This window comes from Bombina bombina, chromosome 5 (genome assembly GCF_027579735.1).
Source record: "Bombina bombina isolate aBomBom1 chromosome 5, aBomBom1.pri, whole genome shotgun sequence".
Classification (NCBI taxonomy): domain Eukaryota; kingdom Metazoa; phylum Chordata; class Amphibia; order Anura; family Bombinatoridae; genus Bombina; species Bombina bombina.
The window spans coordinates 569244654-569271435 of record NC_069503.1 but is presented as its reverse complement, the minus strand read 5'-3'; the positions used below and the strand labels follow the sequence as shown (position 1 = coordinate 569271435).

Sequence of the window (26782 nt, the reverse complement as noted above, 5' to 3'; positions counted from 1 at the left end):
GTGGACTTTAGTCTGCAGTAAAAAATGCATGGTTTTGCAGATGTTAACAGCTAAAGCCGATTAGGGGAAGATATGCAGCATTATTAGCCTTGAGAATTCATCAGGAAACATTTCAAGTTCTGAGAATTAGAAAATCCACAATTTTCAGAGCCAAGTTATTATTATTATTAATTATTTATTAAGTGCCACCATATTACGAAGTGCTGTAACATTAAGTTTACAGTTATGGAGTACATAAATGTGTTAAGGGCAATGCCCTTGAATCATTGTAAGCTGTAAACCATCTTGACAGAACAGGTGGACACGAGCTTACATTCTAAAGGAAGTACAAGGGGAAGTTAATGGAGAGGGATGCATAAGTAAGAGACATCTTAAAGTACACATCCCTGAACAGAAGTTTTTAAGGAATGCGAATAGTGGAACGTCTGAGTTCCATATGATAGGCACAGTTCTAGAAAACTCTTTCAGACGAAAGTGCGAGGAAGTATTGAGAGGCGAGGAGAGAACTAGGTCTTGTCAAAGTGGAGGGGCAGGTTGGGGGTTACATAAAAAGTGTAGAGCCAGGGTCATAAAACAGGCAAACAATATGTGTCATTTCTCCCATAGGAAGTAGCTGTAGTAGGGTATGACGGTATTTTTTAACACTTGGATTGTAATTGCTTGTTAACCAGTAATAATACCATCAGGGTTATCATTGATCATCAGCTCAGATGACAAATTTTAATATTTTGAATGTGAGCTATCTTGAAAACTCAGAAAAGTGAGAGAAATATTTATCCTTTCATGTACGAGTAATATGCCCTTTATCATCAATATCTGGGAATCTAGCTAGCAATAAGGCAAATGAATAAAGTATTAATTATGTATTGCATATTTAGTAGCTGTGTGTTTTCATTTGAAAAGGAATTGCAAAGCATTGTTCAGTTTGTTTATTAACAAAACAATAAAGATTGAATAAAAAAAAAATGTAATTGAGAAGCAATTTATTTGATATGTTATAATAAACACTTTGGACTGCTTCAATAAGCTGTTCTTTAGTCAATTTACTTTTTTTTCTATTTATAATACTGTACTACACGTGTACTATTCATAATAGACCAGGCAATAAAGTTTTATATTTAAACCTTATTTATCTTTAAAATGTCTATACATTTTAATTGCTTTACATTACAGGTATTAACCACGGCCCAGTTATAGCTGGTGTTATTGGAGCTCAAAAACCGCAATATGACATTTGGGGTAACACTGTGAACGTTGCTAGCAGAATGGATAGCACAGGAGTCCTGGGTAAAATTCAGGTATGTTAATATTTCATTAAGGTATATTATATTTATTTCCATATCATTAAATATAATTAATTATGTAATCATCTTTGTTTACAGAAGTGACCCTTAATGTCTTATATAAATAAAGATTCTTTATATACTTAGGATCGCAATATATTTTAAAGGGGACCTAAAATACTATTTTTTTTATATCATACAATTTTAAACAACTTTTTAATTTTCTTCTATTATCTTCGTTGTTTCTTTCTCTTGGTTTCCTTTGTTGAAAACGGAAAAGCATACCTAAGTAGACTTAGAAGCTGGGAGCTAGATTGGTGACTGCACATATATACATCTTGTTATTGGCTTAAAGGGACACAAAATCCCAAATTTTTCTTTCATGATTCATGTAGAGAATATAATTTTAAACAACATTCAAATTTACTTCTATAATCTAATTTGCTTCATTTTTTAAGATATCCTTTGTTGAAGAAATAGCAATGCACATGGGTGAGCCAATCACACGAGGCATCTATGTGCAGCCACCAATCAGAAGCTACTGAGCCTATCTAGATATGCCTTTCAGCAAAGAATATCAAGAGAATAAGGCAAATTAGATAATAGAAGTAAATTAGAAAGCTGTTTAAAATTGCATGCTCTATCTAAATCATGAAAGAAAAAAATTTAGTTTCATGTCCCTTTAAGAATGTGTTCAGCTAGCTAATAGTAGTGTATTGCTGCTCCTTCAATAAAAAATACCAAGACAATGAAGCAGAATTGTTAATATAAGTAAAATGGAAAGCGTTTTAAAAATGAATCATATATCTGAATCATGAATGAAAATTTTGGGGTTTCACGCCCCTTTAATTAATCACTACCCTAACTTCCTCCTTTGCTTTGTACACACTCATCGCTGGACAAATGTATTGGGTTTTAAACAGCAAATGGTGGGCCCATTTGCTTGTAAAGAAATGTAGAAAATGTCCTGAATAATCTGATCTTTGTTATCAGTTAAAGGAACAGAAAGGTCAAAATTGAAATGTGCATGTGTGCACTTCAATTTTAAATTGAAGCATTTTTGCAAGATACTTCCATTAGCAGTAATGTTTCCAATAACAATTATTACACATATACTGTGGAGCCCTGTGCACCAGTATTCAACACCAGAACTTCTCAGAGAGTTAGCACGAATTGTCTTCACAGACGCAATAGACACCACCAATAGCTCTCTGAGCAAGTATGGAGTTTGAATACCGATGCATGGGTACTCGCAGCAAATATGCATATACCATGGAAAAACAGTAGTAACTTTTACTGGAAGCATTTTTGCTAATAGAAGTATATTGCAAAATTGCTGATATTTTAATTAAATTGCACCCATGCATACTCAACATTCAAATATTATGGGCTGGATTACAAGTGGAGCTCTAACTTATCTCGACCTGAAAAAAGGCATATTCGCCCGTTTACAGGCCCACGATAAATAACCAGCCAAGTGGATGGTTATTGATACCCCAAGCTTGTGGTAGCAATTAGCACTCAGAAAATTAATCAGAGATAAGATCTCAGGTTAATTTTTCAAAAAGTGCTCCAATTGCCCCAAACATTTAGTCTACTGTGCCTTTTAACCCTTTAACGACGCATGTCGTACAGGGTACGTCGCACACAACCTGGTCTTTAAAGACCAGCGACGTACCCTGTACGACATCAGGGTTTAAAGCGGCTGGAAGCGATCCTGATCGCTTCCAGCCGCTTTCAAGGTATTGCTGTGATGCCTCGATATTGAGGCATCACTGCAATACCTTTTTTCCAAAACCGATGCAGAGAGAGCCACTCTGTGGCCCTCTCTCCACCGGTAGCGATGGGCCCGATCATTGGTGGGTGGGAGCAGCTGCAGGGAGGCGGGTGGGCGGCCCATCGCTACCCGGCATCCGGTTCCTGAATGTGGAATGTGCACGCCGGGTGCCGGGAGCGTGCGGGGGGCCTGCTGGGAGCGCGCGCATGTGTGAGCGCGATTGCACAACAACCACTGCCACCAATGAAAGAGTGAATGGGACACAGGGAGAGGGAGGGGGGGAAATAACCATAAAAAGAATCTGGGAGTTGGAGAGGGAGGAGGGTATTGATGGGGGGCAGCTACACTACAGAAAAAATTTAGTTACATAAAAAAAAATTAAAAAAACATTTTTGGGAGGCAAGACAGCTGCCAGTACCCAAGATGGCAGCAAATAGGTAGTGGGCAAGGGTTACAGAGCTGTTTGGGGGGGGGATCAGAGAGGTTGGGGGCTAAGGGGGGGTCCATCACAGCTAGACAGATATTTAAAAAAAAAAAAATAATAATAATAATAAAAAAAGCCTTTTATTTTAGTACTGGCAGACTTTCTGCCAGTACTTAAGATGGCGGGGACAATTGTGGGGTGGGGGAGGGAAGAGAGATGTTTGGGAGGTATTAGGGGGTGGGATGTGTCAGGTGGGAGGCTGATCTCTACACTAAAGCTAAAATTAACCCTGCAAGCTCCCTACAAGCTATCTAATTAACCCCTGCACTGCTGGGCATAATACACGTGTGATGCGCAGCAGCATTTAGCGGCCTTCTAATTACCAAAAAGCAATGCCAAAGCCATATATGTCTGCTATTTCTGAACAAAGGGGATCCCAGAGAAGCATTTACAACCATTTATGCCATAATTGCACAAGTTGTTTGTAAATAATTTCAGTGAGAAACCTAAATTTTACATTTTTTTTTATTTGATCGCATTTGGCGGTGAAATGGTGGCATGAAATATACCAAGATGGGCCTAGATCAATACTTGGGGTTGTCTACTATACTACACTAAAGCTAAAATTAACCCTAGAAGCTCCCTACATGCTCCCTAATTAACCCCTTTACTGCTGGGTATAATACACGTGTGATGCTCAGTGGCATTTAGCGGCCTTCTAATTGCCAAAAAGCAACACCAAAGCCATATATGTCTGCTATTTCTGAACAAAGAGGATCCCAGAGAAGCTTATACAACCATTTATGCCATAATTGCACAAGTTGTTTGTAAATAATTTCAGTGAGAAACCTAAAGTTTGTGAAAAAATTTGTGAAAAAGTGAACGATTTTTTTTATTTGATCGCATTTGGCGGTGAAATGGTGGCATGAAATATACCAAAATGGGCCTTGATCAATATTTTGGGATGTCTTCTGAAAAAAAATATATACATGTCAATGGCTATTCAGGGATTCCTGACAGATATCAGTGTCCCAATGTAACTAGCGCTAATTTTGAAAAAAAGTGGTTTGGAAATAGCAAAGTGCTACTTGTATTTATGGCCCTATAACTTGCAAAAAAACACAGAACATGTAAACATTGGGTATTTCTAAACTCAGGACAAAATTTAGAAACTATTTAGCATGGGTGTTTTTTGGTGGTTGTAGATGTGTAACAGATTTTGGGGGTCAACGTTAGAAAAAGTGTGCGTTTTTTTCATTTTTCCTCATATTTTATAATTTATTTTTAGTAAATTATAAGATATGATGAAAATAATGTTATATTTAGAAAGTCAGTTTAATGGTGAGAAAAACAGTATATAATATGTGTGGGTACAGTAAATGAGTAAGCGGAAAATTACAGCTAAACACAAACACTGCAGAAATGTAAAAAAGCCCTGGTCTTTAAGGGAAAGAAATTGAAAAATGGCCTTGTCCTTAAGGGGTTAAAAATAAAAAAATATTAATTGCCCTAAGCAGTTTTTAGGAATTAAATGGAGCGGTTGTGGGGTTTTAGAAAAAAAAAATGGCATTGAAAAGTGCCTTTACATTGCGGTCTATGGTACACATATTAACACATAAATATATATGTATATAAGCATATACATTATTATTTAAATTTGCTGCAAATCGCTGCGTGACTTACCCCCTTCGCTGCTCTTGGCTTTTATGGCATGTATGACAGCATCAGGACGAGGCTCCCATTAGAGCCATTGGAAGTGCAAAGCTTCCATGCAATGTGAACATGAGGTTGTGTTCGCATTGCACCTAACTTGTAATACCAGCGCACATTTGCAAAGCAACATAAATAATATTGCATAAAAAAGGGCTCTTAAAGCTGCAATGGGCTTTAAGATAGAGATAAATTTTTATACGTCTAAATATGTGTATGTATGTATATACAGGAGTACCTAAAGATATTGCGGGTTCCGTTCCAGACCACCGCAATAAAGTGAATATAGTAAAAAAGTGAGTCCCAGTGCATGTACAAGCTATATTTACACTTATACTGTAGTCTGTTAAGGGCCACATTACAAGTGGAGAGCAAAATTGAGCTTTGGCGAGCGCGATATTTGTGCTCCACTCGTAATATCAGCGCACATAATTGTGCGCTGGTATTAGAAGTGGCTTGCAATGTGAACGCGAGCTTGCGTTCACATTGCATGGAAGCTTTGCGCTCATGAGAGCGTGCTTCAATAGGCTCTCATGCCGTCAGAGAACCTAGCGCAGCGAAAGGAGTAAGTCATGCAGCGATGGGCAGCAAATTGATATATATATATATATATATAACATAATTTATGCTTACCTGATAAATTCCTTTCTTCTGTTGTGTGATCAGTCCACGGGTCATCATTACTTCTGGGATATTATCTGCTCCCCTACAGGAAGTGCAAGAGGATTCACCCAACAGAGTTGCTATATAGCTCCTCCCCTCTACGTCACCTCCAGTCATTCGACCAAAGACCAACGAGAAAGGAGAAGCCAAGGGTGAAGTGGTGACTGAATTATAATTTAAAAAATATTTACCTGCCTTAAAAAAACAGGGCGGGCCGTGGACTGATCACACAACAGAAGAAAGGAATTTATCAGGTAAGCATAAATTATGTTTTCTTCTGTTATGTGTGATCAGTCCACGGGTCATCATTACTTCTGGGATACCAATACCAAAGCAAAAGTACACGGATGACGGGAGGGATAGGCAGGCTCATTATACAGAAGGAACCACTGCCTGAAGAACCTTTCTCCCAAAAATAGCCTCCGAAGAAGCAAAAGTGTCAAATTTGTAAAATTTGGAAAAAGTATGAAGCGAAGACCAAGTTGCAGCCTTGCAAATCTGTTCAACAGAGGCCTCATTCTTAAAGGCCCAAGTGGAAGCTACAGCTCTAGTGGAATGAGCTGTAATTCTTTCAGGAGGCTGCTGTCCAGCAGTCTCATAGGCTAAACGTATTATGCTACGAAGCCAAAAAGAGAGAGAGGTAGCAGAAGCTTTTTGACCTCTCCTCTGTCCAGAATAAACGACAAACAGGGAAGAAGTTTGGCGAAAATCTTTAGTTGCCTGCAAGTAGAACTTGAGGGCACGAACTACATCCAGATTGTGTAGAAGACGTTCCTTCTTTGAAGAAGGATTTGGACACAAGGATGGAACAACAATCTCTTGATTGATATTCCTGTTAGAGACAACCTTAGGTAAGAACCCAGGTTTAGTACGCAGAACTACCTTGTCTGAGTGAAAGATCAGATAAGGAGAATCACAATGTAGGGCTGATAACTCAGAGACTCTTCGAGCCGAGGAAATAGCCATTAAAAATAGAACTTTCCAAGATAACAATTTTATATCAATGGAATGAAGGGGTTCAAACGGAACACCCTGTAAAACGTTAAGAACTAAGTTTAAACTCCATGGCGGAGCAACAGTTTTAAACACAGGCTTGATCCTAGCTAAAGCCTGACAAAAGGCCTGGATGTCTGAATTTTCTGACAGACGCCTGTGTAACAAGATGGACAGAGCTGAGATCTGTCCCTTTAATGAGCTAGCCGATAAACCCTTTTCTAAACCTTCTTGTAGAAAAGACAATATCCTAGGAATCCTAACCTTACTCCAGGAGTAATCTTTGGATTCACACCAGTATAGGTATTTACGCCATATTTTATGGTAAATCTTTCTGGTAACAGGCTTCCTAGCCTGTATCAGGGTATCAATAACCGACTCAGAAAAACCACGTTTTGATAAAATCAAGCGTTCAATTTCCAAGCAGTCAGCTTCAGAGAAGTTAGACTTTGATGTTTGAATGGACCCTGAATCAGAAGGTCCTGTCTTAGAGGTAGAGACCAAGGCGGACAGGATGACATGTCCACTAGATCTGCATACCAAGTCCTGCGCGGCCATGCAGGCGCTATTAGAATCACTGATGCTCTCTCCTGTTTGATCTTGGCAATCAATCGAGGAAGCAGCGGGAAGGGTGGAAACACATAAGCCATCCTGAAGTTCCAAGGTGCTGTCAAAGCATCTATCAGAACCGCTCCCGGATCCCTGGATCTGGATCCGTAGCGAGGAAGTTTGGCGTTCTGGCGAGACGCCATGAGATCTATCTCTGGTTTGCCCCAACGTCGAAGTATTTGGGCAAAGACCTCCGGATGAAGTTCCCACTCCCCCGGATGAAGAGTCTGGCGACTCAGGAAATCCGCCTCCCAGTTCTCCACTCCCGGGATGTGGATTGCTGACAGGTGGCAAGAGTGAGACTCTGCCCAGCGAATTATCTTTGATACTTCTATCATTGCTAGGGAGCTTCTTGTCCCTCCCTGATGGTTGATGTAAGCTACAGTCGTGATGTTGTCCGACTGAAACCTGATGAACCCCCGAGTCTTTAACTGGGGCCAAGCTAGAAGGGCATTGAGAACTGCTCTCAATTCCAGAATGTTTATTGGCAGGAGACTTTCCTCCTGACTCCATTGTCCCTGAGCCTTCAGAGAATTCCAGACAGCGCCCCAACCTAGAAGGCTGGCGTCTGTTGTTACAATTGTCCAGTCCGGCCTGCTGAACGGCATCCCCCTGGACAGATGTGGCCGAGAAAGCCACCATAGAAGAGAGTTTCTGGTCTCTTGATCCAGATTCAGAGTGGGGGACAAATCTGAGTAATCCCCATTCCACTGACTCAGCATGCACAATTGCAGCGGTCTGAGATGTAGACGTGCAAAGGGTACTATGTCCATTGCTGCTACCATTAAGCCGATCACCTCCATGCATTGAGCTACTGACGGGAGTTGAATGGAATGAAGGACACGGCATGCATTTAGAAGCTTTGTTAATCTGTCCTCTGTCAGATAAATCTTCATTTCTACAGAATCTATAAGAGTCCCCAAGAATGGAACTCTTGTGAGAGGCAAGAGAGAACTCTTCTTTTCGTTCACTTTCCATCCATGCGACCTTAGAAATGCCAGAACTAACTCTGTATGAGACTTGGCAGCTTGAAAGCTTGAAGCTTGTATCAGAATGTCGTCTAGGTACGGAGCTACCGAAATTCCTCGCGGTCTCAGAACCGCTAGAAGGGCACCCAGAACCTTTGTGAAGATTCTTGGAGCCGTAGCCAATCCGAATGGAAGGGCTACAAACTGGTAATGCCTGTCTAAGAAGGCAAACCTTAGATACCGGTAATGATCTTTGTGAATCGGTATGTGAAGGTAAGCATCCTTTAAATCCACTGTGGTCATGTACTGACCCTTTTGGATCATGGGTAAGATTGTCCGAATAGTTTCCATTTTGAACGATGGAACTCTTAGGAATTTGTTTAGGATCTTTAAATCCAAGATTGGCCTGAAAGTTCCCTCTTTTTTGGGAACCACAAACAGGTTTGAGTAAAACCCTTGTCCCTGTTCCGACCGCGGAACCGGATGGATCACTCCCATTAATAATAGATCTTGTACACAGCGTAGAAACGCGTCTTTCTTTATTTGGTTTGTTGACAACCTTGACAGATGAAATCTCCCTCTTGGAGGAGATAATTTGAAGTCTAGAAGGTATCCCTGAGATATGATCTCTAGCGCCCAGGGATCCTGGACATCTCTTGCCCAAGCCTGGGCGAAGAGAGAGAGTCTGCCCCCCACTAGATCCGGTCCCGGATCGGGGGCCCTCGGTTCATGCTGTCTTTGAGGCAGCAGCAGGTTTACTGGCCTGCTTGCCCTTGTTCCAGGACTGGTTAGGCTTCCAGCCTTGTCTGTAACGAGCAACAGTTCCTCCCTGTTTTGGAGCAGAGGAGGGTGGCGCTGCTCCTGCTTTGAAATTCCGAAAGGGACGAAAATTAGACTGTCTAGCCTTAGCTTTGGCTTTGTCTTGAGGTAGAGCGTGGCCCTTACCTCCTGTAATGTCAGCAATAATTTCTTTCAAACCGGGCCCAAATAAAGTTTGCCCCTTGAAAGGTATATTAAGTAATTTGGACTTAGAAGTTACATCAGCCGACCAGGATTTTAGCCACAGCGCCCTGCGTGCCTGAATGGCGAATCCTGAATTCTTAGCCGTAAGTTTGGTTAAATGTACTACGGCCTCCGAAATGAATGAATTAGCTAGTTTAAGGACTCTAAGCCTGTCCGTAATGTCGTCCAGCGTAGCTGAACTGAGGTTCTCTTCTAGAGACTCAATCCAAAATGCTGCCGCAGCCGAGATCGGCGCGATGCATGCAAGGGGTTGCAATATAAAACCTTGTTGAACAAACATTTTCTTAAGGTAACCCTCTAATTTTTTATCCATAGGATCTGAAAAAGCACAGCTATCCTCCACCGGGATAGTGGTACGCTTAGCTAAAGTAGAAACTGCTCCCTCCACCTTAGGGACCGTTTGCCATAAGTCCCGTGTGGTGGTGTCTATAGGAAACATCTTTCTAAATATTGGAGGGGGTGAGAACGGCACACCGGGTCTGTCCCACTCCTTAGTAACAATTTCAGTTAATCTCTTAGGTATAGGAAAAACGTCAGTACTCGCCGGTACCGCAAAGTATTTATCCAACCTACACATTTTCTCTGGTATTGCAACAGCGTTACAATCGTTGAGAGCTGCTAAGACCTCCCCTAGTAATACACGGAGGTTTTCCAATTTAAACTTAAAATTTGAAATATCTGAATCCAATCTGTTTGGATCAGAACCGTCACCTACAGAATGAAGCTCTCCGTCCTCATGTTCTGCAAGCTGTGACGCAGTATCAGACATGGCCCTAGAATTATCAGCGCACTCTGTTCTCACCCCAGAGTGATCACGCTTGCCTCTTAGTTCTGGTAATTTAGCCAAAACTTCAGTCATAACAGTAGCCATATCTTGTAATGTTATCTGTAATGGCTGCCCAGATGTACTAGGCGCCATAACATCACGCACCTCCCGGGCGGGAGATGCAGGTACTGACACGTGAGGCGAGTTAGTCGGCATAACTCTCCCCTCGCTGTTTGGTGAAATTTGTTCAATTTGTACAGATTGGCTTTTATTTAAGGTAGCATCAATACAGCTAGTACATAAATTTCTATTGGGCTCCACCTTGGCATTGGAACAAATGACACAGGTATCTTCCTCTGAATCAGACATGTTTAACACACTAGCAAGAAACATGCAACTCGGTTACAAGTTTATTTAATAAAAACGTACTGTGCCTCAAAAGCACTAAACGATTAAATGACAGTTGAAATAATGAACTGAAAAACAGTTATAGCATCACTCTTAACAAACAACACAACTTTTTAGCAAAGGTTTGTTCCCATTAGTAAAATAACACTAATTAAATTTTAAACATAAAAATTACAGAGCAACGTTTTAAATCACAGTCACTATTAAATCTCACAGCTCTGCTGAGAGAATCTACTTCCCTTCAAAGAAGTTTGAAGACCCCAGAGTTCTGTCAAGATGAACCGGATCATGCAGAAAATATAAGTGTAACTGACTGAAAATTTTTTGATGCGTAGCAAAGAGCGCCAAAAAACGGCCCCTCCCCCTCACACACAGCAGTGAGAGAGAAACGAAACTGTCATAATCAAAACAAGCAGACTGCCAAGTGGAAAAAATAATGCCCAAATATTTATTCACTCAGTACCTCAGAAATGCAAACGATTCTACATTCCAGCAAAAACGTTTAACATGAATTAAATACCTATTAAAAGGTTTAATGTACTTTTACAGAGTAATTCCGGTGAAATACCATCCCCAGAATACTGAAGTGTAGAGTATACATACATGTCATTATATCGGTATAGCAGGATTTTCTCATCAATTCCATTCAGAAAATAAAAACTGCTACATACCTCAATGCAGATTCAACTGCCCGCTGTCCCCTGATCTGAAGCTTTTACCTCCCTCAGATGGCCGAGAAACAGCAATATGATCTTAACTACTCCGGTTAAAATCATAATAAAAAACTCTGGTAGATTCTTCTTCAAACTCTGCCAGAGAAGTAATAACACGCTCCGGTGCTATTGTAAAATAACAAACTTTTGATTGAAGTTATAAAAACTAAGTATAATCACCATAGTCCTCTCACACCTCCTATCTAGTCTTTGGGTGCAAGAGAATGACTGGAGGTGACGTAGAGGGGAGGAGCTATATAGCAACTCTGTTGGGTGAATCCTCTTGCACTTCCTGTAGGGGAGCAGATAATATCCCAGAAGTAATGATGACCCGTGGACTGATCACACATAACAGAAGAAATATATATATATATACACACACATATACAGGGAACATACAGTTCCCCACATCCACCACCTTTAACCCCTGTCTGTGTACATATATTTATATGATTATATATGTATTTACAGACATATAAACACATATAGACAGATAAATACATATGTATATACATAAGTGCATTGGAGCCTTTTGCAGTCAAGTAGCTGAAAACATTAAAAATCATATTTATGCATTATTCATAGTTAATAAAGTTTTTAGCAGTGTGTGTACTGTAAATATTTCACATTCCAACATTCTTAACATATATGTATATGTTAAATGTACTTTTAAATAGATATTCTTTTATATATATACTAGTGTTAAAGCCCGTGTACACGGGCCAAATAATTTTTTATTTTTTTTTGTTATTCAAAAAAATAACATAAGATATAAACATTAAAGTAGACATAAAGTCATATTTTTATTTTTAGTAAATTAAATTAAAATAAAGTTTAATTTGTACATGAAGAATATTGTTGCTCTAAATAATACAAAATTACTTCTAACTAATTAAAAATACACAACTTATTTATTTATTTAAAGTATATTTCTTTATAAACAATGTTTTTTGTATAAATTTTATCACTGTTTGGTAATATCTTTCCTTGCTTTAAACTTTGAAGTATCTTAATTTTGACATCAGATGATGTACGAACTCGAGCCATTGCAACATAAAGTTGTCCATGACTGAATACTGGTTCTGGAAGAAATATTCCTACTTTGTCTAACGTTTGACCTTGTGATTTGTTGATGGTCATTGCAAATGCAAGTTTGATTGGAAACTGTCTCCTTCGTAAAATGAATGGTAGTTCAGTGTTGGCAGGGGCTAAATCTATTCTCGGAATAAACACCATTTGTTTTTTTGCTGTTCCTGTGAGTACTTCTGCAATTAATAGATTTGGCTTAAGATCTTTAACTATCAATCTTGTTCCATTGCACAGACCTTTTTTTGTGTTCAGATTTCTGAGCAACATAATAATACTTCCCAATTTTATTTTTAACTTATGAAGAGGCATTCCTGATGGAGCTAATTCGTTTAGAAACTCTATGGGATAGTTTTGTGCATCTTCATCTGTCTGATCATCAATTGAATCTGAACTCAGATATATTTTTTCATCACCATCGAGTATATTTAATACATGCTCATTGATTTGATCAACATGACAATTTTTCGTACACAAAATGGCCTTTTTTGAAAAACTGTGAAGATCAGATGGAAGAATTTTTTTTCCAAAAATTTCAGATATGATACAATCATTGCATATTAATTTGGAAGGGATCTCAACTAAATCCTCAGGAAGGCCCTCTGAATTATTTAATGAACCCTGTCCTAATTTTAGTAGCCAATTGCTAAATTCTGGATCCACTGAACGCACATTATTCTTCAATTTTAAAATTTTAAATTTATCCCAGTGATCATAGAACTTTATAGTAGCTTCCACAATAGCAGTTCTATTGCAATGAGGAAGAACTGGGAGTGTTTGTCTGAAGTCTCCACCAAGGAGTATAACTTTTCCACCAAATGGCTTATTGTTCTGCATAATTCCCTGAAGAAGGTTATTTACACATTTTAGAGCTATACCGGGTGTCATTGAGGCCTCATCCCAAATAAGCAATTTAGCATTACGTATGAACTCTGCATCTTTTGAAGTCATTCTCATATTTGATGTTGATGTTTCCAGTAATGGAATTGGAAGCTTAAACTGTGAATGGTAAGTTCTGCCACCATCAAGGAGATTAGCTGCTATTCCTGTAGAGGCAACAGGAAGAACTCCATCTGTGCGTCCACGTAAAGTACTCAATAATGTTTTATATAAATAAGTCTTGCCACTTCCACCAGGTCCATCAATAAAAAAACATCTGTGTGGTAAATTTTCATTATCAATTGCAGACATTACATTGTCAAATGCAGCTTTTTGCTCGATGTTTAATGCTTCTTGAAGTTGTGCTCCAACTTGGGCTTCCAACTGTGTAACATAGTTGAATTGCATTTCTGGAATGAAGTTTGATGGATTGGGTAGTCCAAAATCTTCACAACGTTTACTATGCAATATGAGAACATTTTGAATATCTGTTAATGCCAAATTTTTGCAACTTTTGCAATCATCAATGTGGTCTTCATGACGTGAATAATCTTCATAAAGATCATGTTTGTATTTTTCAAAGAGTTGTGGGACATTAGGTGGGACAACAAATATACACAAATAAGCAAACAGTTCCCTCATTTGTTTAGGCATTTGTTGAGATGCTGATTCGTTAAGTGTAAGATCCCATGTAGCGTCGTCATCTAAAAGTGAAAGCTTTTGGGCAGCTTCTTTGAATGTGTGACAAACTTGTCCATTAACAGTTCGTAAGTCCTTAAAGGATATTGCTCCTTTTAAGTGCAAGAGCAATAACCTCAAACAAAATCTCTCCAAATCTGATGAAATATTTACATTATACAATCTGCCAATTGTTGTATCTGCTCCTCTTTGTCTTGGATTCCACTTACGGTTTTTTACATCAAATACAAAATGTTGAGGAATGTCAGAGTAAAAAAGTTCACGTGCCGCATTATTATCCACATTCAACTTAAAGTATGCTGTCAAAGTGGTATCCCTGTCTTGTGCCTTTTCTGCAGCTAATTGTACGTTTTCATTATGGAAATATACATCTTGTTCGCCTGGAAGATGAACTTGAAGTCTTATTATTGTATGTGTTTGATGGTGCATCAAAAAACCATACAACCTCCAAACAGCTTCAGGAGCACTGACATATCTTGTGTCCAAAAATTTTTGAATTTCATCATGCTGTAGTGTATTATGTTCCTTAATGGAAATATTTGCACAATCGTAACCTTTATATACATATTTGAAGAGATATTTAACACTTTTAACAGAAACACAACTCTCTACATTTATATGGCAGTTGTATTTCAAGCAGAAGTATGGGCTATATGGAACTACCCATGAGTTGTCAATTTTTTTCCCTTTGACAATTACAGTGGTGTCATTTTTTTGTCTACGATATCGTGGATATCCATCAACATTAATTAAAGTTTCTTTTTGAAAATTTTTTGGAAAATTCTTGCTGCAATTACCATCAACCATGCATGGAGAATTTAAATTATGTTCTCCACATGGACCGTGTATCATATGCTTTATTACAATAGCATGTAGTCTTGGATAAATCTGTTCATCAGGAATTTCAGCTGATATAAAAGTGTCAATGGTTTCAGCATCATTTGGCTTGTCTTCGGCTTTCAATATTAAAAGGATATGAGCATGTGGTAATCCTCTTTTTTGAAACTCTATTACATGCACTTTTGCGCAAGGACTTCCAAGAACATATTTGTTCAAGATATCATTCAAAAGAGAATTTAATTTGAGATTGAAAACTCTTGCTACCAAATCTGGTCTGAACTCCACTGCTTGACCTTCTAATAGGTTATCAAGTATCTCAGGCCATTTAGGGTTGCAGGTCATGGTGATGAAGTAATCCGGTTTTCCATATTTTCTAACAATGGCCATAGCATCATGGTAGTTTTGGGCCATATTTCGTGGACTTCCCTGAAAAGATGATGGCAAAATAACTGCTTTTCCAGGCATCAGGCCCTGTGCAGCAGCCTCACTTTGAATGTAATCCATTAATCCTGTATATTTTTCAATGCGAAGATTAGATTGATTTTGACGGATATAGTTGAGTCTGTTGGCCTCAGTCTTGACATAAGCATCAACAAAGTACTGCTGCGTCAACTTGCCAGCACTAAGGAAAGGATTGAATTGATCCCTAATTGAAATTCTGTAAGAGTAGTATTTCATTTGGCTAACTCTTATCCTTGGATTGGTGGTTACTCTTCTTTGTACATCACTAATTGATGTTGGCCTGTAGTTAAGAGCAATATTGGAACCCCAACTTTGGTCCCCATATGGAAACAACAAAGGATACAGCAATGGTTCAAGATTAGGATCTAAAACACTTATTCTTTCAGTTTTTTTTGTTTGATCTGTAGATCGGCAATGAATAAGAAGGTCACGTTCAAGAGGAGGTTCACCATCAGAATTTTGGAAAATAACAGCAACCTCATTAACTCTTTGTACGTTATATCTTCGGTAATCTGATGTTCTGTCCTGCAGAATTACCATTGAAACTTTAGAATTTTGAACTCCATTTAAAGATGCTTCATGGATGCATTCTTGCTCTACCTCATAGAGCATTTTACATGCTTTTGCAAAAGGGTTATACTGAGACATATATAAACTTAACTCCCTCAAAAGTTCAATGTGACATCCTGAATTTTCTTTTAGTGCTGCTCGTTGGTCCGCAGCTTCCTCAGGACTCAAAATGTAGAGTTGTGCAAATTTGCGTTGATCATCATTTTCTGGATGCAAAGCACCAGATCGGTGATAAATTTGGCCATTTATTCTAAAACAGTATGGGCCATATCCTGGAGGTGGTGCAATGTTTGCTCCCATTGATGCAAACGCCAATGCACTATTTATAGAACGGATATTTTGCATAAAATTCTTTGAATGTGTGTGTTGTCCAGTCATTAGTTGTTGGATCAGTGGTGAAATTTGTATATGAGGTAATGTTATTTTTCCTTTATTGCAGCATTTATTAAAAAGCTTATCGCTTGGTTGTTCCTCTGGAAAATGCTTTGCCATGCAAAATTTGCAATAAACATTAAGTTGACCACATGTGTGCATCGGGACATTGTCTTCATTAAATAATGAATGGTTGATGTTAGTACTATTTTTTTTTTTTTCTACGTGCAGCAGAACGTGATCTTTGCATGTCCAGTTGGAGACATTTTTCCTGAGCAGTCATATTGGCCCTACAAATCCGTTTTTTTGAAGAATCCTTTTTGCGTAGAGTTACCCTTTGTTGTTCAGTCATATGTGTCCGTCGTATACGTTGAGTTTCTTTTCTTCTGCGTTTAACGTTTTCTGCATCTTCCTGTGTTAAAATTCTTTTAGGAGGCATTCTTCTATTTTTATTTTTATGCAGCACTCTTTAGTTTGTTTTAAATACTCTTTTTTTTTTTTTATGCACTTCTTTGTAGTCACTTTTTTTTATGCAGTATATATGTTTTTTAAGGTTTATTCTTATTAGGCACTCTTTATTGCCTTTTTTATGCTGTATATATGTTTTTTTAAATCGGTTTGTTATAATGCTGCTTATGTAGTATTAGGCACTCTTTATTGGCTTTTTTATGTTGTATATATGTTTTTTTTTTTATAAATTTGTTATAATGCTGCTTATGTAGTATTAGGCACTCTTTATTGCCTTTTTATGCTGTTTATGCAGTGTCTTTATTTGTTTTAGGCAGTCTTTTAGGCACTCTGTTATATCGGCAGTCTTTATTTTGTATTAGGCAATGTTAGGCACACTTTTTTTTTTTTAGACAATCTTTATTTTGTTTAACAAAGTCTTAGGCACTCTTTACTTTGTTTTATACACTTTTTATTTTGTTTTTGGCAGTGTTATTTTTTTTTAATGCAGTCTTAGGCACTCTTTATTTTGTTGTAGACATTAGGCGTGTTTATGCTGCTTATGTAGTATTAGGCACTCTTTATTGCCTTTTTTATGCTGTTTATTGCTGTCTCTTTATTTGTTTTAGGCAGTCTCTTTATTTCCCTTTTTTTTTAGGCACTCTCTTTTTTTAATATCGGCAGTCTTTATTTTTTTAGATAGTCTTTATTTTGTATTAGGCAATGTTAGGCAATTTTTTTTTTTTAGACAATACACTTTTTCTTTTGTTTTTGGCAGTTTTATTTTTTTTTCATGCAGTCTTAGTCACTCTTTATTAGGCGTGTTTGTCACTCTTTACTTTGTTTTAAACACTCTTTTTTTTTTATGCACTTTTTTTATACACTTTTTTTTATGCAGTATATATGTTTTTTACGGTTTATTAGTATTAGGCACTCTTTATGTTTTTTTTTATACAGTATATATATAATGCTGCTTATGAGTAACTGTTTTTTGCAGTCTTAATTTTTGTTCATGCAGTCTTAGGCACTCTTTATTTTGTTGTAGACATTAGGCGTGTTTGTCACTCTTTACTTTGTTTTAAACACTCTTTTTTTTGTATTATGTCCTTTTTTTAAGACACTTTTTTTATGCAGTATATATGTTTTTATATCTTTTCTTAAAAAGGTTGATTAAAATTCAGCTTATGTAGTATTAGGCACTCTTTATTGCCTTTTTTATGCAGTATATATGTGTTTTTTTCAAAGATTTTATTATAATGCTGCTTATGTAGTATTAGGCTCTTTTTTTGCCTTTTTTATTCTGTATATATGTTTTTTTAAAAATGTTTCTTATAATGCTGCTTATGTAGTATTAGGCACTCTTTTTTTCCTTTTTTATGCAGTATATATGTGTTTTTTTTTTCAAAGGGTTTATTATAATGCTGCTTATGTAGTATTAGGCGCTCTTTATTTCCTTTTTTTTTTATTTGTATAGAGACTTTTTATATGTGCAGTGGAGCACTATTTTTTCTTTTAAAGTAATATAGTTATGTTATATGTGCTGTGCAGCACAGTATTGAGCTCTTTTATGAGCTTATGACTAAAATATTTATTTTCTATGTGCTGTTAGCACAGTGTTGTGCTCTTTTATGAGCCTGTTAATCCTTTTTTATTTTTAAAACCAAAAAAATTTTTTTTGATCCGTTTGTGAGTGTGAAACAATGGGGCTCAAATCAGTTTGTGAGTGTGCGGTAAGGTTCACAAACAATGGGGCTCAAATCTGGGGCTCAAATCAGTTTTGAGAGTGTGCGGTAAGGCGCGTGCGGGGTGCTAACAAACAATGCTAAGTGGGTTGCGCGTGCGAACAGCTGGCCAAGGGTGCGCGTGCAGCGGCAAGAGTTTGTCTGAACTGCGCATGACGGCTTCAGACAAACTCTTGTCTTTTATAATATAGGATATATATATATATATATATATATATATATATATATGTATATATCTATACCTATATGTAATCATATAGATATAGATTTATTTTATATATAATAAATATTTATTTAAGAATAAATAGAACATATTCTGCTATGTGAAGAACACACTCTATTGAAGTAATACGTTAATGTGTGTGGGTTATCGCTTATGCACAAACTTTTTACTTTTAATATGAGCGCAATCCAACTTGCGCAAAGAGTCTCCGTCTAGGGAAATTTACATGTGACCAGAATCGCTAATTTGAGCGGTACTCATAATCTAGCCCTAAATGTCAAACAAAATTTGGGCGTTTAGCTTAAAGTGGTATATGATCTGACATCATATTTGTTTAACTATAAAGACTTTTCACATATTAATACAAGAGGCTTATGTCAAATAAAACAAAAAAACATAAACCATTTTAACTTATTAGATATTTTAAGGCTACTAACAATGTTAGTGTATGAAGGTTTGTTACTTTATTGCAGAGGGTCATTGGAGACATTTTGAACAACTTTATATTGGCTATCTTTTATTTAGTTTTCAAAATCGTATTTTCAAATGCAAAATAATACAAATATTGTGTCTCCTTTTGGATTGCAATAGAGGTAGAAAAAGTGATCACAATCCACCTATTCAAATATAAAAAGAAATAATAAGATAATAAGCTAGATTAGTAGAATGAAAGAAATTTATAAAATGTAATACATTATAGGGGCTAGATTGCAAGTGGCATACTAAAGTTTATCGTGTGTCGCAATAAGCAATATAATGACCAGCAAACTTATGCACGTATTACAAGTTGAAAGTAAATGGGTGCACTCAAGCACAAACATAATTTGTGCTCAACGGTTAGCATGACTGTAGACCTAGCATAAAGTGTACGGGGTAATGTGCACCAATCAAAACATAAGTATATTAAAATAAAGTGTTACACTCATATATACCGTTTCTGATAAAAAAATATTCATATAAATATTAATAACATTCTTTTAAGGGTTGAAAGTATATGACAAAGTGTTTAACTGGAGAGGGCTATAATGTGGAGTCTGGTATTTTGGGGCTGGACTGATCTTGTTAGGCTCGATCAAATTCATATGCTTCATGAAATATCTCCTCTATGAAAAGCACAATTGGGCTAAAAGAAGCAATTCACAGATGGTAACTAGGCCATAGAACAAGCCACTGAGCTATTATTCATTCCTGGCAGATTGCTTCTCTTTCTGTATGTATTTGTATTGTGACCAAGCTCAGTAGTTCATTCTATTGTGAGTTACTACCAAGGAGCTTTCATCCCAATTAACTTTTAACAGGGAAGAACTTTCTGGAACTATATCAGTCTGATACTGGAACATGAAAAACCCCAGGCAATCATGTTAGCCTTCAATAAGCCTTGTAAATTAGGTGCAGTCATATTTTTCTAGACACATTTATCAAGGAGTCCATGTCTGGATTCCCCCATCACCCTTAGGGAGACTTCCCCTGTGTCCAAATTTAAATGCATACAGAAAGAGAAGCGCTCTACTAGGAATGAACAGTTCAGTAGCTTGGTTTTTGTTTTTTTTAGCCCAATCTTGATTTTCAAAGAGGAGAACTTTACTGAAGTATATCAGTCTGATCCTACCGAGTAAAATCAGTCCAGCCCTGAAATACCAGGCAATCCTCCTCTGAACAAAGAACATGACAACTCCAGATGTTCATTGCAGTCTTCATTGGGCCTTGTCAATGAGGCGTTGCCCTATTCCTCTAAGCACATGGAGTCCACGTCTAATTTCCCCTATCACCCTTAGGGAAACTTCCCAAGGATCATAATTAAAATGCATACAGAGAGAGAAGTACTCTAGCAATGAGCAACAACTCAGTAGCTTGTTCTATGGCAAACAGCCTCTTTTAGCCCAATGGTGCTTTTACAGAGGAGAACGTTCTTGAAGTATATCAGTCTCATCATGCCGAGTAAGGTCAGCTGAGCCCAAAAATACTAGGCAACTTTCCTCCAAACATAGAACATAACAACCCCAGATGATCGTTTTAGCCTTCATTGGGCCTTGTCAATGATGTGCAGTCATATTCTTCTAGGCACATTAAGCTAGGAGTCCACATCTGGTTTCCCAGTCACCCTTAGGGAGACTTCCCCTGGGTCATAATTAAAATGCATACAGAAAGAGAAGCGCATTTATAATGAACAAAAGTTCAGTAGCTTGTTCTATGGTGAATAGAAGAAAAAGAGGTCACCCTAATCGTGAAGTACATCACCACAGAGATACTCAAATGAGAAGAATGGTAATGATACTCACAAACATATATGCAAAGATGGCAAGCTGAGCAATTCAGAGCCATCCAGCATACTGTGGTTCCACCAGGATCTGTATAGAATGTCAACACTGACACACAATGTGATAAAAGTTTAAATCCACCATGCTGTCTTATTAACCTGTGGTGTAGCAGTGAAAACAGGTGCTGCTGTAGCCAAAGGAAAAGTAATTTCACCCCAGCAAGACTGCTCTGATCACGGTATAAGGAATAAAATTGCTTTATTAAAAGCACAATGCATTTCTCAGTTATCCAAACTGTTTCATCAGGTGATATAAAAACATTTACCATAATCGTGTTTAAATACATTGATGTTGATATGTACATATCTCAACTAAACATGTATTGGGCACTGCCTCTCACGGGATCTATGAGTCATCATATTGACATCAATCAGGTTTGTTCTATGGTGAGTTACCACCTAGGAGCAGCCTCTTTTAGCCCAATTGCGCTTTTCACAGAGGAGAACTTTCCTGGGGTATATTTGTTTGATCCTGCTGAGTAAGGTCAGTCCAGCTCAAAATACCACACAATCCTCCTCAAGAAACATGACTACCCGAGATGATCATTTCAGCATTCATCCAGCCTTGTAAATGAGGTGCAGCTATATTATTCTAAGCACATTGAGCAAGGAGTGCAAAGCTGACTTCCCAATCACCCTTAAAGAGACTTCTCCAGGGTCATATTTAACATGCATACAGAAAGAGAATCACTACCATGGGTACAAATACGAGCTCAATGGCCTGTTCATGGTGTGTTACCACCTAGGAGCAGCCTATTATAGCCCAATTGTGCTTTTCAAAGAGAAGAACTTTCCTGAAGTATATTAGTCATTTCAGCTTTATTAATCTAAGCACATTTAGCAATGAGTCCATGTCTGGTTTCCTCTATTACCCTTAGGGAATCCTATCTAGGGTCATAATTAAAATGCATTAAGAAAGAGGTCTATACTAGGAACAACCAACAGCTCTATAGCTTGTTCTATAGTGAGTTATCACCTAGGAGAAGCCTCTTTTAGCCCAATAGTGCTTTCCACAGAGGGAGATTTCCCAAGGGTCAAAATTAAAATGGATACAGAAAGAGAAGCGCTTTACTTGGAACGAAGAACAGCTCAGTAGCTTGTTCTATGGTGAGTTACAACCTAGGAGCAGCTTTTTTAGATGTCTGACCCCGCAAAGTAAGGTCAGTGTAGCACCAAAATACCGGACATCCCCAGTCGATCATTTCAGCCTTCATTGGGCCTCTTCAATGAGGTACAGCCACATTCCTATAAGCACATTGAGCAAGGTTTCCCCCATTACCCTTAGGGAGACTTCCCCAGGGTCATAATTAAAATGCATTCAGATAGAGAAGTGCTCTTTTAGAAACAAACAACAACTATCTTGTTCAATGGCAACATACCACCTATTAGCAGCCTTTTTTAGCCTAATTGTGATTTTCACAGAGAAGAACTTTCCTGAAGTATATCAGTCTGATCCTACTGGGAAGGATCACTCCAGCCCCAAAATAGATTCGCTGAACCTGGAACATGACAACCCCAGACAATTGTTTCAGCCTTCATTAAACCTAGTCAATAAAGTGCAGACATATTCCTTTAAGCACATTGAGCAAGGAGTCCATGTCTGGTTTCCCCCATCACCCTTAAGGAGACTTCCCCAGGATCATAATTAAAATGCATACAGAAAGTGAAGCGCTCTACTAGGAATGAAGAACAACGTTCTTTGGTGACTTACCACCTAGGGGCAGCTTCTTTTAGCCAAACTGTTCTTTTCCCCAAGGAAAACTTTTCTGTCTTACATACAATTTAATCATAGAGGTAATATGTATATTAATATAAATATGTTAGTTATGCAAAACTAGGGAATGGGTAATAAAGGGATTATCAATTTTTTAGTAGACAGTCCCTTTAAGTGAAATTATATTTGTGTCCTTTAAGCTTTGCTTTTGTCATATAATCCTCCATTTGCAGCAATTACAGCCTTGCAGGCCTTAGGCATTCTACAGTAGTTGTCAATTTGTTGAGGTAATCTGAAGAGGTTTCACCCCATGCTTCCTGAAGCACCTACCACAAGTTGAATTGGCTTGATGGACACTTCTTACATACCATATGGTAAAGCTGCTCCCGCAACAGCTCAAGAGGGTTGAGTTCTGGTGACTGTGCTGGTCACTCCATTAAAGACAAAATACCAGCTGACTGCTTCTTCCCTAAATAGCTCTTGCATAGTTTGGAGCTGTGCTTTGGGTCATTGTCCTGTTGTAGGAGGAAATTGGCTCAAGTGCCATCCACAGGGTATGGCATGGCATTGCAAAATAGAGTGATAGCTTTCTTTCTTCAACGTCCCTTTTACCTTGTATAAATCTTCCACTTTACCACCACCAAAGCACCCACAGATCATCACATGGCCTCTACTATGCTTGACCGATGGCGTCAAGCACTCCTCCAGCATCGTTTCATTTGGTCTGCTTCTCACAAGTGTTCTTCTTTGTGATTTGAACACCTCAAACTTTAGATTTATCTGTCCATAACACTTTTTTTCAATCTTCCCCAGTCTAGTGTCTTTGTTTGTTTCCCCCTCTTAATCTTTTCTTTTTATTGGCCAGTCTAAGATATGGCTTTTCTTTGCAACTCTGACTAGAAGGCCAGTACCCCAGAGTTGCATCTTCACTGTTGATGTTGATACTGGTATTTTGCGGGTATTATGTAATGAAGCTGCCAGTTGAGGACCTGTGAGGCGTCTGTTTCTCAAACTAGACACTCTAATGTATTTGTCCTCTTGCTCAGATGTGCACCGGAGCCTCCCAAACCTCTTTATATTCTGGTTAGAGCCAGTTTGTGCTGTTCTGTGAAGGGAGTAGTACACAGCGTTGTAAGAGATCTTTAGTTTCCTGGCAACTTCTCGCATGGAATAGCCTTCATTTCTCAGAACAAGAAGAGACTGATGAGTTTCAGAAGAAAGTTCTTTGTTTCTGGCCATCTTGAGCCTGTAGTCGAATCTGCAATTGCTGATGCTCCAGATACTCAACTAGTCTAACGAAAGCAAGTTGTATTGCTTCTTTAATCAGCACAACAGTTTTCAGCTCTGCTAACATAATTGCAAAAGAGTGTTCTAATGATCAATAAGCCTTTTTAAGTGATAAACTTGGATAAGCAAAAACAATGTGCCATTGGAACACAGGACAGATGGTTACTGATGATGGGCCTTTGTACGCCTAGGGAGATATTCCATTAAAAATCTGCTGTTTCAAGCTACAATAGTCATTTACAACATTAACAGAGTCTATAATTTATTTCTCATCAATTTGATGCAATTTTAATGGACAAAAAAAATTGCTTTTCTTTCAAAAACAAGGAAATTTCTAAGTGACCACAAACTTTTGAACACTAGTGTATATCTTTATACTGTATATAAAAATACCCAAGTTTTATTTGTAAATTAGAGACCTGATGAAGGTACCTTAGCATACTGAAAGCTTTGCAATTGTACTCTCTATTACTTAACTATTAAGTGTATCACACCTACTGAATACTAGGGATCAATTACTCTTTTGACATTTGTGTGCTAAGATTAATGTTCCCCTTGACTTTTTCTCTACCATTGAGTATTAGATAAAAATCAAATATTAATTTTGACTTCCTTAAGTTTTTGAGAGAAAAAAATTGAATACTAATATTTCAATATTACTAAAACATTTGCCCATGCCACTCTCCCAGAAAAACCTATATTTAACGTCAGTGCTAGTTTATGCAGCTCTTTCACTAACCTAATTATATAACTCTATACATTGTTAATTAATTCTACGGAATATAATGAATACAGGTAGCCCTCAATTTACGCCGGGGTTAGGTTCCAGAAGGAATGGTTGTAAATCGAAACCGTTGTAAATTGAAACCCAGTTTATAATGTAAGTCAATGGGAAGTGAGGGAGATAGGTTCCAGGCCCCTCTCAAAATTGTCATAAGTAACACCTAATACATTATTTTTAAAGCTTTGAAATGAAGATTTTTAATGCTGAACAGCATTATAAACCTAATAAAATAATCATACAACACAGAATATATAATTAAACTAAGTTAAATGAACAAAAACATTTGCTAAACAGCATTATAAACCTAATAAAATAATCACACAACAGAGACTTCACTTGCATTTTTCTGCAAACAGTTCTTTCTATGCATTCCAATCTGGACCAATTTATAGACAGGAAGATCCTGTTCCTTTGAAATCTGCTCGATAGTTCAGGTCTGGTTAAACTGATTAATTTCAGCTTGCTTGGCTTTGCTGCAACACAAGCGGACAGCTCCACCTACTGGCTATTTTTATAAATGCACTACTTCTCAATGCTTTTCAATAGTAGTCACATGACTGGAAAAAAAGGTTGTTATTCTGAAACAGTGTAAATTGAACAGGGCCACCTGTATTACAAATTCCCCATTATACACTGATGGTGCGATATTATAATCATTGTCACAATGGTGCTATGTTATAAAGATATCACAATTGAGACTGCAGGTGAAATGTTCTAAAGTGATGACATGACTGTTATAAGGCAGTATCGCCATATGCAGTAAAAGTATAATGTGCATGATCCCTGCATTTAGACAGTATTGAATGCCAATACAATTCACGTGTGTGAACCAAAACTCAACCTCTTTTGTTACAAAACAAAGTGAAAGTAGTACATGAATAATAAAGTATTGTGAGCTGGTGGATTGTGGGTATATTGTACATGACTATATACTGTTAAATACTATATTATGTATTTTAACCATTTTGCTGTGGATGATGACTCACAGACTCACTGTTTCAAAGGAAATTGCCTGATGGTGTGTGTCATGGGGATGCAATGTTAACACAATTACATTTATATATATATATATATATATATATATATATATATATATATATATATATATATATATATATATATATATATATATATATATATATATATACATACATATATATATATATATATATATATATATATATATACATGTAAATACACTGACACTTAAATGGTGGAATGATTTTTTATTTTTTTTATTTTAGGTAACAGAAGAAACTCGCAATGTCTTACAAGCTCTAGGATATATTTGCACTTGTCGTGGGATAATCAATGTAAAAGGAAAAGGAGAACTTAAAACATATTTTGTACACACTGAGATGACAAGGTCTTTATCACAAGGAAATGTGACGTCCTGAAATTTTATGAGTATTCGAAAAACAATAATTCTATTCAGCATCCACTACAGTAGTCTGACATTAACAGTATTTGTTTATCAGTTAACTGCACTATCACATGAACCATATGGATGTGTTCATCAGTTATTTTTTATAACCTCTGGCCCCTCATCAGCATTTTCCCCCTACTCTCCTTTTCCAGAGACTGTTTTAGGACCTGTTTTGTACAAATGTATCAGATTAACTGCCATTGTCTTTTGTAAATTTAACAAATTCATTAAAGGTTTATATGTACTTTGTTTAATATGTTTTGCTTCATATTTATTTCAATGTTTAAAATTCTCTTTTAATAAATTGATTCTTTTTACAAAAACAGTGATTCTGGATTAACATTTTTTTTTTTAATTCTTGAAATCTGAGGGAAATCATTCTTTAGTAAAAACAGAATTTATGTTTACCTGATAAATTTCTTTCTCCTACGGTGTATCCGGTCCACGGCTTCATCCTTACTTGTGGGATATTCTCAATCCCTACAGGAAGTGGCAAAGAGAGCACACAGCAAAGCTGTCCATATAGATCCCCTCAGGCTCCGCCCCCCCCAGTCATTTGACCGACGGTTAGGAGAAAAAGGAGAACCATAGGGTGCA

General features: G+C 37.4%; 1 protein-coding gene across 1 annotated transcript in view; it reads left to right on the top strand.

Annotated features, from left to right (window-relative positions):
* The window catches only part of ADCY2 (adenylate cyclase 2), a 1612539-nt gene extending 1586247 nt beyond the window's left edge, over positions 1-26292 (top strand). Inside the window, exons 28-29 of the mRNA XM_053715803.1 lie at positions 1174-1298; positions 26004-26292. Of these exons, the coding sequence (XP_053571778.1) occupies positions 1174-1298; positions 26004-26156 (278 nt within the window). The 3' untranslated portion in view covers positions 26157-26292. The remainder of the gene's footprint in view (positions 1-1173; positions 1299-26003) is intronic.
* The last annotated feature ends 490 nt before the right edge of the window (positions 26293-26782 follow it).